This window comes from Pyxicephalus adspersus, chromosome 5 (assembly GCF_032062135.1).
Source record: "Pyxicephalus adspersus chromosome 5, UCB_Pads_2.0, whole genome shotgun sequence".
In the NCBI taxonomy this organism is placed as follows: domain Eukaryota; kingdom Metazoa; phylum Chordata; class Amphibia; order Anura; family Pyxicephalidae; genus Pyxicephalus; species Pyxicephalus adspersus.
In genome coordinates this window covers 57,116,196-57,128,081 of record NC_092862.1, presented here as the reverse complement: position 1 = coordinate 57,128,081, position 11,886 = coordinate 57,116,196, and the positions used below count along the sequence as shown (strand labels likewise).

At 38.4% G+C, this 11,886-nt stretch overlaps 1 protein-coding gene across 1 annotated transcript; it reads left to right on the top strand.

The window, feature by feature from the left end:
- Positions 1 to 1,146: 1,146 nt before the first annotated feature.
- On the top strand, positions 1,147 to 11,478 carry ALDH5A1 (aldehyde dehydrogenase 5 family member A1). Its single transcript, XM_072411607.1, has 10 exons — positions 1,147 to 1,733; positions 3,593 to 3,676; positions 4,997 to 5,167; positions 5,479 to 5,595; positions 5,676 to 5,819; positions 6,297 to 6,440; positions 7,403 to 7,561; positions 8,449 to 8,618; positions 8,845 to 8,903; positions 9,320 to 11,478. Exons 1-10 carry the CDS (start codon positions 1,461 to 1,463, stop codon positions 9,523 to 9,525), a joined length of 1,527 nt encoding a protein of 508 aa, XP_072267708.1. The 5' UTR covers positions 1,147 to 1,460; the 3' UTR covers positions 9,526 to 11,478.
- Positions 11,479 to 11,886: the final 408 nt, after the last annotated feature.

Below are 11,886 nucleotides of genomic sequence, written 5' to 3'. Positions count from 1 at the left end.
CCTGTGCGGAAAACGTTACAAAAAAAAATATGTTGGTGTCGGCGTTACCTCTTTTTCACAGGGGGACACTGTTACCAAAAGCTGAATTATTGGCTACACTGGTCCACCGTTTCTGGTCCTGCCCCCGATTTCACTTTTTTGGCTACCCATTCTGCAGTATGTCCAGTCAGTAATTGGACATTTTTTTTCCTGGCGAACCCTTCCCTATGTTTGTTTGGTTGCTGGGAGGAAATCCCTGTCGTAATACATGATAAGTAATTGAGAGCGTGGATATCAGTATGTCCCTTAGCAAGACGTGCTCTCCTCTGGGCATGGGTTGACCCTCTTCCCCCAGGAATTGGCACGGGATGCTTTAAAAACGGTACTTTTCAGAGAGGTGTTAGACGCAAAAACAAATGATGACAAGTACATAACCAAAATTTTTAAAAATTGTGTTTTTTTATTGTACATTCTTTCCAGGGCTTGATACAAAACAAGATCTTGGCACCTTTTCACCAGTTTACGTGGTATATACTTAATGTATTCTAATAATCCTAAGGGGTTTAATAAATAAAACTGCTTGATGCTATATGTTGTTTTTTTCTTTGTTCTATTTTATGTAGTTTTGCCATGTGTCCCCAATTCCCCCTTCTTCACCCACCCCACCCCACGAATACATTTTGTTACTGTTTGTTTGAGTATATTGTTATGCTGTAAAAAAAAAAGAAAAAAAAAAAAGCTGAATTAAAAAGATGAGCGTCAAGGTCTATTTATATTAAAAGGCATAACTTTACAATTTAATTCTTTTTTTTTAATAAAACAGGAAATGGAAAAACCTCTATCATATTGGGATATTCCCAGCAGGTACAATTTGGGAAAAAGTCTAATACTTCACTGCTTTAGCCAAAAATGCATATAAAAAAAATAAGTGAGAATTCTATACAATTATTACCGCCCACCACTAGATAGCGCTGTTATCTCTCTAGTGATGTAATGGCGCCTTTAATACGTGTGGACGAGTTAGACGCAGATGAGTGGCGAGTCTAGGACGACGATTGGATGAGAACAAAAAGCTGGAGAATCGTGATTGGTAGAGTTGATACCCGCGGGATGGCGATTGGTGAAAGCAGGTTACACGCCCCCTACGCACGATTGTAGTGTCGCCTCACCTTGCTGTCAGTGCAGTCAGGGTCGGGGGAGGTTTTGTGCTGTATGTGTTATTCTATCCTATGTGTCACCTGTTTTGTACCTCGCTCCATACCTAGCAGCGTCATTCCACACACTCAGTGTCAGTGTATGTTGTATATTACACCATAGGAGAGATTGGCAGCATTCCCATAGCATCACATGTGATCTCTGAGCTGTGTCCTCGTACATATTAATCATTAATCTCTCATTGAATGATTACAGCTTTTATTGCATGCATACCTGTGCACATTGTGTAATCCATTCCTTTCCAGGCTTTTCTTCCTTGGGATCTAATGTTTGCACATCTCCCCTCACCTGGCATCCTGAGAGCCCTATGCAGGATGTCATCGTCTGGTGCCCCCTCATTGCCCACCTCCCTTCTGCGCTCCACTGCCTACATCGGTGGCTCCTGGATTCGCTCGTCTGATTCTGCCACCTTCCCGGTGCTGGATCCCGCCACTGGCACACAACTGGTGCAGGTTGCTGACTGCGGGCCTGCAGAATGCAGAGAGGCAATAAAAGCTGCATCAGGGGCCTTCCACACCTGGAAAGAGGTGCCCAGTAAGGTGAGCATCAAGCTGGGTGATGGCAACATGCCAATAATATCCCTTCCATCATTCTTCCAGATCTGGGGGTGCCGAGAGCAAACACGTGTGTTATATATTCATTTCTACACATTATGGTTTGATATTTACACAGGTAGTCCACAGGTTACATATGAGGTTTGTTCTTGAATTTGTATGTAAATCTGAACCCAATTGCTTGATTTACCAGGACTTTTCTGGTGTCTACCACAAAAATTCTACTATATTAAAAGAATAAACTACCGATTTATTATGTGATGTTTAAAAACAATTGAGCACAAACAGCTTGTATTAGTACATATCTACCATTACATAATACATTACTTGTATGACATTATATCTTTGTATTCGTATTGTACTGTATTTTATTGTCCTTGATGCGCTTCACCCGTAGGTGTCATCAGAAGGACACAGGATGCCAATCGCAACAATTTTATTTTTTTCTGACGTTTAGCTTGCTCACATTTAGTTTTTCCTTAAGATATAATCAAACATTGTTTCCAAGAACAAAGGAAATGTACAGTTGTGCCACTGTGACCCCACTTTTGCATGTCATTAACGTATTCTCACCTCTGTAAAGCGTGACAAACCACCAACAAGCAAGATTTTAACCTGTAGCTTCCACTGAATCAAAAATGACCATACTCGCCACCTTTTTGGTGATTCAGTGTATTCCTATTGGGGTCATAGCTACGAGTAACTAACTGGCTTGACTATCTGGTCTGATCCTACAGGAGAGCTACAGAGAGGTATGAAAATATACAGAACATCACAACTTGCTCAGTGTTCAACCCAGAATTTTTTTTAAGCTTGGTGGGAAGAAATTGTAGGTGGCTGGCAGCTCCTATATTGTGAGCCAATTTATCAGCAACCACCCAAAAACAGCCATGTAGTTACCAATAAATGCTGGGTGGTGCGCCCAGCTAAAAGGGGCTGGGGGGAACACTGTTGCTGTATATGAGGCTACAGACTAGTTGCAGGCTATAATGTCCATGCTGACCCCCTATCCACGGACACTAAGCATTGGAACTGGATCATGAAGCAAGGAAAGAAGGTGGCCTGGTGTGAATCATGTTTCCTTTTAGATTATGTGTTGAGGATAGCAACTTTGGCTGCAGGTTGCATTTTAAGAAGAAGGCAGGCAATTGGGGTAGTGGGACTTAAAAGACCTGAAGCTAATGTTTTGGTGCTGGATACCAGAGGACATCTTCAGATGCAAGTGGTTTTAATGTTTTGCTTGACCTGTGTACATGTAGACATATACAGTTACTCTAGTCTAGCGTAGTACTTTTACAGCACAACCAGTCCTATTGGCCTTTGCAACATTGCTAGAAAAATAAATCTATTCTGATGGTTTCACAGCTTCAATCTTCTGCTAACTATCCTGATGCTGCCAATGGCTCACCTGCTGATTTTGGTGACCTGGGTAAAAACCAGTGACTAATCTATACCACTGCAGTCTTCGACTCAATTTTTTTCAGCCAGGAGGGAAGAAATTGTAGGCAGGTTGCAACACCTGTATTGTGACCCAACTCTTCAGTAACCACCCAAAAACAGCTGGGTGGTTACTGAAAAGTGCCGGGTGGTGCGCCCAGCTAAAAGGGGCTGGGGAGAACACTGCACTGCTTTAAAAGAATGCATATGCACTATGCAGTTCAGAAATGTGCTTTACAAATGTATGTAGCACTTTATTTGCCACAGGATTTCAAAGAAGGCCACGCCATATTCAAATAATTGATAGAAAAAAAAGGATGGCCAGGTCACATATTCTGTAACTCACCTAATAGTTTTTAACATGTAAGTGGCGTTTATAAGTCTAAAAATCTTTTACTTTCTTCTAGGAACGAAGCAACTTGTTGCGTAAATGGTATGACCTGATGATCCAGAACAAGGAAGATCTTGCCAAGATTATCACAGCAGAAAATGTAAGATCATTGATGCTTTAGACTTAGGTTTTTAAACCCCTTGGACCCTCCCTTTCTATTTTTTTTCATATCCTTATAAAATATATATACAGTATATGTTTTATAATTGTAAGGACATGGTAATTACCCTAGCATTCTATTTCTGTCCGTATATTCATGCAAAAAACGTTACATTTTTTGGCATGGTAATTTATTTTACATTTTAGGCTTATAATTCTTAGGCTGAAATTACCGAAATATGTCCAATATTTATTTACATTTAATAATAAACTTTAAATAAAAAATGCAAAAATCTGTTAAAAAAAAATAAAATAGTGAAACGTAATATAACTGTACAGTAGCATGTATAATATAATTATATAACATAAAGATTTCTTTGTATTGAAATCAATATAGTTATTTTGTATTGAATCCAGTACAAAATTTTTTACATTTCCTGCCGAGCCTCCCACATGAACCGACGCATGCACCCGCGTCACACCGGGAAACCCCGGAGAATGTCTCTGCACAAGCTGGGAGAAGATCAAAGAAGGAGGACGCCGCCAAAGGACCTGCAGGGATAAGAAGGGCGCCCGGGGTTTTATATTGTTTTTTAACGACCCCGAGTGTGACTCGGGATTACTGCAGTTTGCATGGAAAATCCACCCCGAGTCACACTTGGGATTACCGCTTGGGGGGTAATTAGAAAACTGTCCTGAAGTATGTTAGTACCAATTATCCTCCTTGTGGAAATGCTAGTTGCCTGGCTGTCTGCAGTTGGTACTTTAAGTTCTTGACATTGTACAAGTTTGCTGCAAGTAAAAGCTACATCAGATCTGCTTTCTTGTTCTAGGTCAGTGAAACAGAAGGAACTCTTTTCTGTCCCATATGTGCAGGATTGGATCTTTTTTTTACAACACCAGTGTAGATTATAGGAATGCATTGATCAGTTATGTTCTTTTTTTATTTGCATAGCTCCAATATAATATGCAGCCATCCATGGCTAATTAGGGTGAACACAAAATAACCTACCAATATGTTTTTAAAATGAGGAAGGAAACCAGGGTATCTGTGAGATTCAAACCTAGGACCCCAGTGCTGCAAGGCCAGACTGCTGACCACAGAATAAAAAATAGAAGTCCTAGAAATTGAACTGTTTACACTAATATGCTTTTTTTTTTTTTTTAATTCTGTCTACACCATTCCAATAACTGAGATAAGGCAAATATGTTTAATCTGATTCAGTCTACAGGTTAGTGTTTAAAACTAAATATATTTTATTGTATAAGCTTATACTGCTACTCTGATATGTGTAACATGTGATCTGTAATATTTTTATAGGGAAAACCTATAAAGGAAGCACTTGGTGAGATTTTATATGCGGCAGGATTCCTGGAGTGGTTTGCTGAAGAGGCCCGTCGTATTTACGGAGACGTGATCTCTGTGCCACTGAAAGACCGAAGAGCCTTGGCTCTCAAACAGCCTGTTGGAGTTGCAACTATCATTACCCCGGTGGGTTTTTAAACTGTCAAGATTGAAAAATAATATATATATATACCCCCTCAATGTATTCAAAGTCTATTTTGTCAAGCTGTTAGAATTGGGTGGTTATGAAGTATGGCATTAATACTAACTTAGATCGCAAGCTGCTATATCACTATGACTGCTGTGTTGGCATGCGCACTCTTGTGATATTACGCCAGCAAGCTGTAGTTTATATATATATATAACAAAATAATACTTCTTTATTAAAGGTATTAGTACTTGCTTTTTAGAAATCATTTTGGATATTTGTAATTAATCTTTATTTTCTTTGCCTTTAGTGGAACTTTCCCAGTGCAATGATCACAAGAAAGGTTGGAGCTGCTCTGGCTGCTGGGTGTACAGTCATAGTGAAGCCTGCAGAAGACACCCCGCTATCTGCATTAGCACTCGCAGAGGTATAGTTTATGTGAAGTCATGTCTTGTTAGGATTCCTGTGTGTGGTAGAGCTTGCTTATTTTCATTTTTTATTTTGCAGCTTGCTCAGCAGGCTGGTATTCCAGCTGGAGTGTACAATGTTGTGCCATGCTCTCGACAAAAGGCCCCAAAAGTTGGAGAAATACTATGCACAGATCCTTCAGTAGCCAAAATTTCCTTTACTGGGTCCACTGCTACAGGAAAGGTATTATAAACCAATAAACTGTTTAAATGTGCATTACTGTGGAGCCATTTGTGCATTATACAAGCAGACATGTGGAAGCAGAGTGTTTGTAATGAAAAGTGGAAAGATTAGTGATAATGCATGGTGAAAATAAATTCTCTTGCACCAGTGGTATGCTATAAATATATTATAAAAATAATATATTTCATTTTCTCTAACATGAACATTTCTTCCTAATTTGTTTATAAGATAAGTTTGAGCTCTTTTACCAAAAACTTGTTATACAAAATGGAAATATGGCGTAATTTTGAATTGCTTGCTTTAGACCAGAGGCTCAAAATATTCAAACCAATGGACAGGTATTTACCAAAGGTCAACCAATTCACACTACATACCCTATGTAAAGGTGGTCATTGTGGGTAGCTATAGACATAAAACCGTTTTCAAATATTACAAACATTTTGTGACTGACCATGTTTTCTGTTTTTCCGTGTGAAGATTCTGCTTCGCTATGCTGCTGATTCTGTAAAGCGGGTGTCTATGGAACTTGGCGGACATGCTCCATTCATTGTGTTTGATAGTGCAGATGTTGACAAAGCAGTAGCTGGTGCTCTTGCTTCCAAGTTTCGGAATTCTGGACAGGTACGAAAAATTGCTTATTCAAAAAAAAAAAGAGAGACTGTACTGCAAAAGAGGAGGAAAGTGGATATCTTAGTTCATCTGTTGAGCTCTTGTAAATATTTGGTGCATCTTAGTTTGAGGGAGCATGAGACTTTTTCCTACCACAATGCCAGTGAGCCAGTGAAATATGATAATAAGTTATAAACATGTCATGTTGGGGACTAAAGATGGTTTTTAGCCTTGTATAAGCTTCACAATGGAAGATCTAGGGTCAACTCTTGTTCTTGTGATAACTAAACCATTTGGGGTTTCCCATCAGCTTCTGTCTCTGTAACAATCTTCACTAAAATCTTCCCTACACTACAAGCGCTGTACATACATTTGAATGCCTAAAGCCCATCTTTAGACAAAAAAAATCACCCCCTCTAATCTATCTCAGAAAATCTAACTATTACCTTGTGAAGAAAAAATATACTCTCCCTAATCCACGCTCTTGGTTCCTTCATCAGTGCTCCTTCCTGTTGGTGGGACCAATCATCTGCTGCTTTAGATGTGCGTGCACTGGCCAGTCCCTGACTGTCACATTGACCGAGATAGCTAATAGAAAGTGTCCAAATCATTGCCAATTTCACTACAAAGTTTGAACGCTGTACATACAGTTCTGTTTAGTTCTTGTGGAGGGGGAGGATGTGCAGAAGGTACCCCACTGCATCTTTCCCCATAGGAAATGTTAGCGATTGTTCCTGTTTGTTGCGTAGTGAGACGATCACGATTGTTGACCTTGAGCCACAATTATCTAGCATGTGTATTTATCTTAAGTCCCTTCTCTGAGGTATTGGTTTGGTATTTTCTCTCTTCTTTCTCCTTCCTTCTATACTGCATACAACCCCTGCAAGAAGTACTACGCTGATAACCTCTACAAAATGGTTATATGAAGCAATGATACGTTTTCTTTACATACTTGTGTTTCTTGTTTTCTACAGACTTGTGTGTGTTCAAACAGATTCTTGGTTCAGAAAGGAATACATGATGCCTTTGTACAGAAGCTGGCAGCATTGATGAGAAAAGATCTGCATGTAGGCAATGGATTTGAGGAAGGTGTCACTCAGGGTCCGCTCATTAATGAAAAGGCTGTGGAAAAGGTAAAAAAACTGAGGAAATGCAGGCCTTTGAAATGTGTATATTAAAGTGTGCATCTTTCAATGTGGCTCCTAAGAGGAACCAGTTATTATACCTAACAAAATAAACTAATATAGTTGGGACAAAGATGTTTTTACACACTAGTGGCTTGTGATAATTTGTCTCCAATGTGTCATGGAAATCCTGATTCTGGGGAATGAGCGCTGCAAACATTTTCTTTTGTCTACAGGCCAGGTGAGATTCAAGGAACCATGCCTAATTTTTTTTCTTGAATCAAATTCCCCAATGTAACCTGGAGACCCTGATTCTAGGCAACTTGGGCTGTGCAGACATTGATATTGTTATTATTGGAGCACAGATGAGATGCTGGGGACAATGGCCAAACTCTGGTATTTGCCTGCTGCTAATTTATTTTTACTTATAACAGGGGTCTGGTAAATACTGATAACTGTTGTTGCCTGGTATATCCCAGCCTAAAGTGTACCCAAACTCTAAATCTGTGTTATTTGTCTCATTTTGGTCTGTTAAAAGGTCTTTTGTTATTTATGTTTTAAGTTAAAAAAAAAATCTGTTGAACCCATGGCTTCCCTTTAAAGGGGACTAGAGTTAAAACTCAAGACATGACAGAGGTGAATCTTGAATGAGATCACATATATGCAAAACCATTCCTTCTTTTACTATTCCTCACTGTTTTCTCTTCTGGATTGTTCCTTTAAAACAGAGACACTTGGAGAGCTTGAAGAAAACAATTTAACAAGTATTTTTACTTGTATTTGTACACATTTTGATTTAATTACATTTGGTTTAAAATTACAAAAACAAAATGTATTAACCTGGTTCCCTGTAGCTGAGATTTAAAATCCTTTTTCTTTTACTATTATTATTCTAGGTGGAGCAACATGTGAAAGATGCCGTGTCTCAGGGTGCTTGTATTGAAGTGGGAGGCAAAAGGTCCAGTGTTGGGAAAAATTTCTATGAACCTACTTTGATCAGTAATGTTACTACAAAGATGCTTTGCACCAGAGAAGAAACATTTGGACCCCTGGCGCCTGTCGTTAAGTAAGCAGGGATCACAGTTATATCATTATAATGGGTCTGGCAATTCTTAATGTATTTAGTCTCTTGTTAGGCCTCTTATGAGTGGTTTTATACCTTATGATTGCTTTTACTGCATTACTGTTTTCTTGCTCATGGATACAGTGAAATGTTTCTCTTTGGTCTCTTAAACACAATTATATGTTTGTTTCTACTGTACTATCAGTTAATCTTCTTTTTAATTGACCAGATTCGATACAGAGGAGGAAGCTCTTGCCATTGCAAATTCGGCAAATGTCGGATTGGCAGGTATGTTATACAGCAGGAACCGTGGATGCATGTTCATGTAGATAGTTTTGTCATGATGGTCACTTTTGAATTGTGGTGTCCTTATACCCAATAGATTTTTTTTAGTTTATAATGTTTACTGTGCATAATTGCTTGTGTATGTAGTATGTAGCAGTTTAATGCTGGATAACGCCTCCTCCCATTCATATGATAGGGTACGCATTCTTCATTTACTTACTGTAGGTGAGTAGGAAACAAAAACAGTGTATACAGTTTTCTCTTCTTGTTTATTTACTGCAAAAACAGAATCAACTATATGTGTGATTTTATTTGTGTTTTGTAGCTGTCGTAGACACCCACAGTTTTTTTTTTTATTTTTTTTTTTTTTTTTTTTTTAGAAATCTTGTTCTTCATACATATGTTTCATCTGTTTGCAGGTTACTTTTATTCCCAAGACCCAGCACAGATCTGGAGAGTGGCTGAACGCCTTGAAGTGGGAATGGTTGGTGTCAATGAGGGCCTGCTCTCCTCAGTTGAGTGTCCCTTTGGTGGAGTCAAGCAGTCTGGCCTTGGCAGAGAAGGATCCAAATATGGAATTGATGAGTATTTAGATGTGAAATATGTCTGTTATGGAGGTCTATAATGTATGGTATGAGTATGCCTCTAATTTACAAAGCACAATTAGTCAGTATGCCACATATTTCACAAAAAAACATTTTCAGAATAAACTCTCTTTATAGTTAAAGTGGATATTTGTGTTGATATGTACTTAACAACTGACCCAGCTGTCTGTCTATTCTGTTTCCCCTTGGTAGTGACTTTTCACTGACCTTCCACCCATAAAGTAAAATGTTTTTGTGGCCTTGAACTTTTGGGCAACATAGTTCTAATGTGCAGGTACCTTGCAGTTTTTTCATGTGGAGCCACTTGGATTCTAAGTCTAGCCTATGCATAGAATCCCAACTTCTTTCAAATTTGAAATTGTGCCCTGGAACCTTTCAGGCAGGCTAAGCATATGCTTGTTTGCTTTAAATCCTGGGGGCTTTCCAGGGATACATTTGAAACGTAGGAGCCCTATCACATCATTGCATTGTGATAACACTCAGCAAATCGTGTTACATGCATTGATTAGCTGCGGTGACATTGGTATGAGTAGCTGTAAAATTGGTAGCAAAGGTAGCACGTTTTTATGTTTAAAATCTATCCTGTCAGAGTTAAGTTACAGTACAAGGGTTTAGAGGTAATTTCTGACATCTGGCTGCTGTTCATTTCCTGTAGTTTGATAGTCTGGAGTTCTGATTTTACTATACACACTACTTGTTCTTGCTCGCTGATTTAGACAGCGTTGTAGCCAACAGGTTTTAAGGGTTTACTTTGCTACTGACCTATGCAGTGTTCAGGCTTTATTAGACAATGATGGCCCATTGAGTCTTTTTATTTGCCTTAGAAGAAAATCCTTCTAGGATAATGTTTGAAAGACAGTTCAATGCCTGCTGACATTACACTTGGCTTTTCTGACAAGAGTTTTCTTTTACTTGGTAGTAATGCTGTATGCATTTTTGTATGATTTATAGGTAAACTTGTCAGTTTGTTTCACTTTGTTGATAATTTTTCCTTACCTTGCCACAAACTGAAACCTGTTTTTTTAGGTATCTGTCCACCATTACACTTAATATATAAAAGCGATTTAATAAAATGTTCTAATAAATTAAAGAAGACAGGCATGGTTCACAGTTGCATTATGGGTCTTTTTACAAATCCCCAAAATGTTATAGCACCATGTGTAGTTCTCTATGATGTCCAACATATGGGGGGACCAAAATGAGTCAAACTGCACATGCCATATAGTTGCATGACATTTCAAAGTGCCTGTGGAACCAGGGTGCAGTAGGTGAAGAGTGCTCAGGATTGGATCTGCCTTTTCCAGGGCCCTCTGCTGGTCATTAAGGCCAGCAAAAATAACAAAGGACCAATAAAATGATTGTAGGGACAGGGCCAAGCTTGGCTTAATTTTTTACCATATATTTTAGTTGTTAAACCCTGGAAAAAATCAAACTTGCATTACTATTCATGAATAGTTGTTTGATTGCAGCCTTCTTACTATAGTTTTCCTTTGATTAGTATGCTGATGCCTGTGTTTGGTACAACCACCAGATAATAGTGTATGCTAATGCATAGTTAAGGTTTGTTGGATGTTGATAATCCTTGTAAAACATTGAATGTCTTGCCAAATATGTCCTTGTGCCATAATCTATCATCTGCTTTACAAAAACTAGAGACATGTTGGTACTGAATAACCTCTAGGCAGCTGGATCCATATTTTTTTATTTTGAATAATTCATATAATCTAGAAATATCTGAGCCCTGGGCCACAGGACAGCTATATTTGCTACAACAAAGTAAAACTATGTACATTGTATATCAATAATTGTTATGTGTTTGTAGATTTCATAGAAATTTGTGACTGATCTAATTTCACATTACTTGATAAATATGTTTTATTAATGAATGTGAGCTGACATAGTTTATGGTTGTATTTGTACTATGTTCTATAAGTCTGATGTTGTGACTTCAATTAAAAAAATGTTATTTTGAATCTTGTGAATGTTATCATTTACTTCGTCGCCTGGTATTCCCATGTAATTGCTCTGTGAAGGATAAATTGAATATTGGTTTCTGATTTTTTATTCCAATCAACATCGACATCGATTTGCCAGCCTCCATCGCTCTCTGTCTCAAAAACATGATGGGTACAGAACAGAGACCAGGCTATAGGACTGTATGCACACTGCATAACAAGAATCAAAAAGCTGCCTTGACATGTTTTGAAAAGCTTTAACCTACTAAGCGTGCATACCTTACAATTTAGTGCAAATAAATGAATATACTTTATAGGCTATTGGGAAATGTTATTTATAATGAAAATTTGAGCCTGGGGGGGGGGGGGGGGTCAGCTCTAAAGTTGGTTTTAATGTAACTAATTAGTGTCTCTGGAAAAAGAATA

What these genes read in the sequence shown, in the direction of transcription:
- ALDH5A1 (XM_072411607.1), top strand. Translation starts at nt 1,461, where the DNA reads ATGTTTGCACATCTCCCCTCACCTGGCATCCTGAGAGCCCTATGCAGG. An exon ending in TTGCAACTATCATTACCCCG is followed by an intron (nt 5,168 to 5,478) that starts GTGGGTTTTTAA and finishes CTTTGCCTTTAG; the next exon opens with TGGAACTTTCCCAGTGCAAT. An exon ending in CCCCTGGCGCCTGTCGTTAA is followed by an intron (nt 8,619 to 8,844) that starts GTAAGCAGGGAT and finishes TTAATTGACCAG; the next exon opens with ATTCGATACAGAGGAGGAAG.